General features: G+C 51.3%; 1 protein-coding gene across 1 annotated transcript; it reads left to right on the forward strand.

Annotated features, from left to right (window-relative positions):
* The first annotated feature begins 1,304 nt into the window (after positions 1 to 1,304).
* myadml2 (myeloid associated differentiation marker like 2) lies at positions 1,305 to 2,216 on the forward strand. Its single transcript, XM_086056138.1, has one exon. The coding sequence runs from the start codon at positions 1,305 to 1,307 to the stop codon at positions 2,214 to 2,216; it is 912 nt and encodes a 303-aa protein (XP_085912264.1).
* The last annotated feature ends 1,869 nt before the right edge of the window (positions 2,217 to 4,085 follow it).

The following is a 4,085-nucleotide window of genomic DNA, read 5'->3' on the forward strand; positions in this document are numbered from 1 at the left end:
GTCAAGTAAGTAAATGACAAGGTAATCTTAGCCCGTAATCTGGACTACGTAGCTAGACGTTGGTGCGCTGGCATATTATCATGCATGTTATTTCCGAAAACACAGCAACGGGACGGGGGTCGCTGATAGCGCGGCGGTCCACTTGCCCGACTCGCGCGCGGGCAGCGTGGGATCGGCTCCCGCTCAGTGACGGTGTCTGCGCTGGCTGGCGACCAGTTCAGGGTGTAGCCCGCCACTCGCCCCAAGTCATCTGGGACAGGCTCCGGCACCTCCCCGCGACCCTGCACGGGATAACCGGCGTCGGAGACGACACAAGCGATTTTTCCGAAGAATGGCCAATATGCAATTTAAAATCCAGCATCGCAGAGTGCAAATATCACAAGCGCGGCACGTATTTTCAGTAACTACCAATTCGTGTTCAACTCGCTACCTCAAATGGCCACTGCTTCTGTATAATTTTGCCGTTGGACGGTGTGTAATTGCTGTCTCTAAAGGGCGTCGCAGCCTTCCGCCCTGTCATTACACGGTGTCTAAACGCCAGTTCTTTACGGCAGGAGCTCTGACTCAGCCTCCCGAGAAAGACGACTCCCCCGCTGCCTGCCACATGTAGCCTCCCGCACTCACTGCTGTGGAATATAGAGCCTCTATTTATAGAGCTAGCCGGGGGCCTGCAACCCGGGGCATGGCTGCAACTTTCATTTAAACAGCCATCCCGAGCAATCCACCAGGACACGCGGTGAGACGAGAGACAAACGGGGGCCAGGGAGGACGACCGCATTTTCGCCGTTTTTTTTCCGATGGAGGGCTTCAGTGAAGATGCCAAGGAGCTTGACTGACAGGAGCACAAACATCCGCACCTGTTGGTCATTGACGGCCATTGTCGGCTGAGCCGTTCGCCGATCGGACCCGAGGAAGGCTTAGGGAGCAGGAGTGACCTCGTAATACCCTGGAGGACTTTTGAAGGGAGCGAGCGAGGACAGACTTTGATGGACAGACTTTGGCAAATGTCAACGCTTTGCGACCGTGCTTCCCTGACAGGACCGATGCCTCCGTTGCGTTGCTCAAAGAGAAGCGCGGCAGAGACAAACGCTGATCAAAGGTAACTCATTTTCACCTTACTCGACTTACTTTGCTCGACAGAATCTGCCGTCGAGGCTTCTTTTGAGAGAGAGCGTAAGCCGAGAGTACGGACCCTCGTAATTAAGGACCGCTTGTGCAAAGCGACCGAGGAAGAGGCTGAGACTTTCGAGACCGTTTCCATCCGCATTCGGCCAGCCGTTGTCGGGGCACAAGTCTCGTCCGCGATGGACGCTCACGGCGGACACTACCTCAGCAAAGAAGCCGTGTTGTCATCACTAGGCGCAGCCCGAATGTGCCAGCTGCTCTTTGGCTCCACCGTCATCGCCCTTGTGTCGCACAGCGCGGGCTACAGCGCCACCTATGGCTACTTCTGCATGTTTGTGTGGTGCTTCTGTTTTGCTGTCACACTGGTGGTATTCAGCCTGGACATCACGCGTCTCCACGTCTGCATGCCCATCTCCTGGGACAACTTGACAGTGGCTTTCGCCATGCTGGCGACACTCATGTACATCACTGCCTCGGTGGTGTACCCCGTCTACTTCTTGGAAATGGAGTGCCCTGACGAGGGCTGCGAGGAGCAAGCCTACCGCATCGCCGTGACCGTCATCTCCAGTATCTGCGTCTTCCCTTACGCCACCGAAGTGTTCATCACTCGTGCCAAACCGGGCGCTGTGGTGGGCTACATGGCAACCGTTTCCGGTCTACTCAAGGTGGTCCAGGGATTTGTGGCCTGCATTATTTTCGGAGCGCTGGACAATTACAGTGAGTACGACAACTACATCGCCACTGAGTACTGCGTGGCGGTGTACAGCCTGTGCTTCGCCGTCACCGTGCTTGTGGTCATGGCGACGATATCCGGCCGGACGGCTTCCCTGCGCTTCCCCTTTGATCGCTTCGTCGTCATCTACACCTTTGCGGCTGTGATCCTCTACCTCAGCACCGCACTGGTGTGGCCCATCTTCAGCTTTGACAAGAAGTACAGCTTGACGACTCGCCCGGAGGTCTGTCCGCGTGGAGAATGCCCTTGGGACAGCAAGCTGGTGGTAGCAGTGTTCACCAACGTCAACCTCCTTCTTTACTTTGTCGACCTGATCTACTCACAGAGGATTCGCTTCGTCGCCAATGCTGCTGTCTGAATGTCCGTGCCAGATATTTGTTAGGTGCCTTCTCTTACTTAAGGACTAGGCGTGACATGAACCTTAAGAACTTCGGCCAAAACTGCAAGGGGCCTCCAAGAACTGCGAGGGGCTTCCAAGACCGTCATCCACTGACTACCGCCAAAATGGGGGATCTGACTAAAGCAGGGTACACACGCGCACACACACGCCCACACACGCACACACACGCACACGCACGCACCCCCACACACCCCCCCCACACCCCCCCCCCCCACACACACACACACACATGCGCACCACTGGTCTACACCAAGTCTGAACTAATAGATGTATGCCCTATGTACGTAATGGTTAATACTAGCATATATCATATATATCATATATTCAATTGACAGTTTGCACTGAGCGTAGCCTTTTTTTATGTTTGGCTCCCTGGCCCTTTTGCTGTCGTCCTCCTGTCAAATGTTCATGTTAGCATCATTTTTCTGTTATCCACTGAATGTCTGATTTGTTGTGAATTTCTGAATACAGTAGATTGCCTACAGTATTAATTGTGGAATTTAACCATTTCCTTCTCTGGTGGACCTTTTTGAATACCAATAAATTACTGATGAGTTGTTTTTCCACACATTTTAACGGGCATATATATATATATATGTATTAAGTTTACAAGCTTAATGGTAAAACAAAACTACTCCGTTTGAAGAAGCTGATGGGAAGAAAAAGAAAAAAAAAAGCACGCTTGTAGAGCATCATGTTCTACAAGTACTGCTGGAATTCGTTGTGTAGTGTATAGCAAGTGTATTACAGTATTTGAATTAAAATGTCGGTGCAACTGATATGTGCTCATCTTGCATTAATCTGCCAGACCCTGTCCCGTGTTGCAAAATACTGCATTTCACTTTGGGTTGTACGTTTAGTGGCACAACAACGACAAGCCCCTTCACAAGGGACAGACTGGGAACCAAACATCCATCCATCCATCCATCCATCCATTATCCGTACCGCTTCTCCTCACAAGGGTCGCGGGGCGTGCTGGAGCCTATCCCAGCTGTCTTTGGGCAGTAGGCGGGGGACACCTTGAACTGGTTGCCAGCCAATCGCAGGGCACACAGAGACAAACATCCGCACTCACAATCACACCTAGGGGGAACCAAACATTGATGTGAAATCCAGGTCCAGAAAGTAATCACCCTGCCACAGTTGGCTTTGGCCACAGGTAAACCAGCTCAGTTGATTAGAAGCACCTGTGGCTCAAGACAAACAGTGGCAGCGTTTTTTATTGAACTTTATGGACCTGAATCTCCCATTTCTGGAACCAAACCTCCATTGTTGGATTGGTGGAAAACATCTCACAGGCATGTATAAAACGTATAGTTAGGTTGTCAAATTAGAAAATCAGCATGCAACTATCTGCATTTCAAGCACGTCTATTTCTGAACGCGCTTACCTGTTGAAATGTAAATGATTGCCGAAGTTCCATCTTCCTTTCAAGCCACAATTTACCTCGTGTAAAATCTTTTCGACTGTTACGTCACACAACCAAAACGAAACACAAATTCAAAAATCATGTAATAATAATTTACTGAAAATGTAAAAGTATATCTTTTTTTCATGAATCTCACCGGGTGGGCAGTCTGTCACTCTGGGTGGGCCTGTGCACTCCCTGTGCACTCCCAGGCCCACCCATGGCTCCGCCCCTGGTGTTCAACCATGACACTTGCCAAGGAGTGAGTGCAGTTGCCTGTTCCACATTCGGCCAGCAGATGTCAGCATCGCGCCAGCTGGTTGGCGTCTGCTGCTTGTGCTTGCTGCTTGTGCTTGCTGCTTGTCTTTACCCCCCGCGGCACAAACTGATGCAACTGGTTCCACTTTGAAGATAGCTCG

The sequence above is a fragment of the Filicampus tigris genome, chromosome 16, assembly GCF_054856515.1.
Source record: "Filicampus tigris isolate MCC_2025a chromosome 16, RoL_Ftig_1.0, whole genome shotgun sequence".
Taxonomy (NCBI): domain Eukaryota; kingdom Metazoa; phylum Chordata; class Actinopteri; order Syngnathiformes; family Syngnathidae; genus Filicampus; species Filicampus tigris.

Excerpts from the sequence above, each read along its gene's own strand:
- myadml2 (XM_086056138.1), top strand. The coding sequence starts at position 1,305 with ATGGACGCTCACGGCGGACACTACCTCAGCAAAGAAGCCGTGTTGTCA.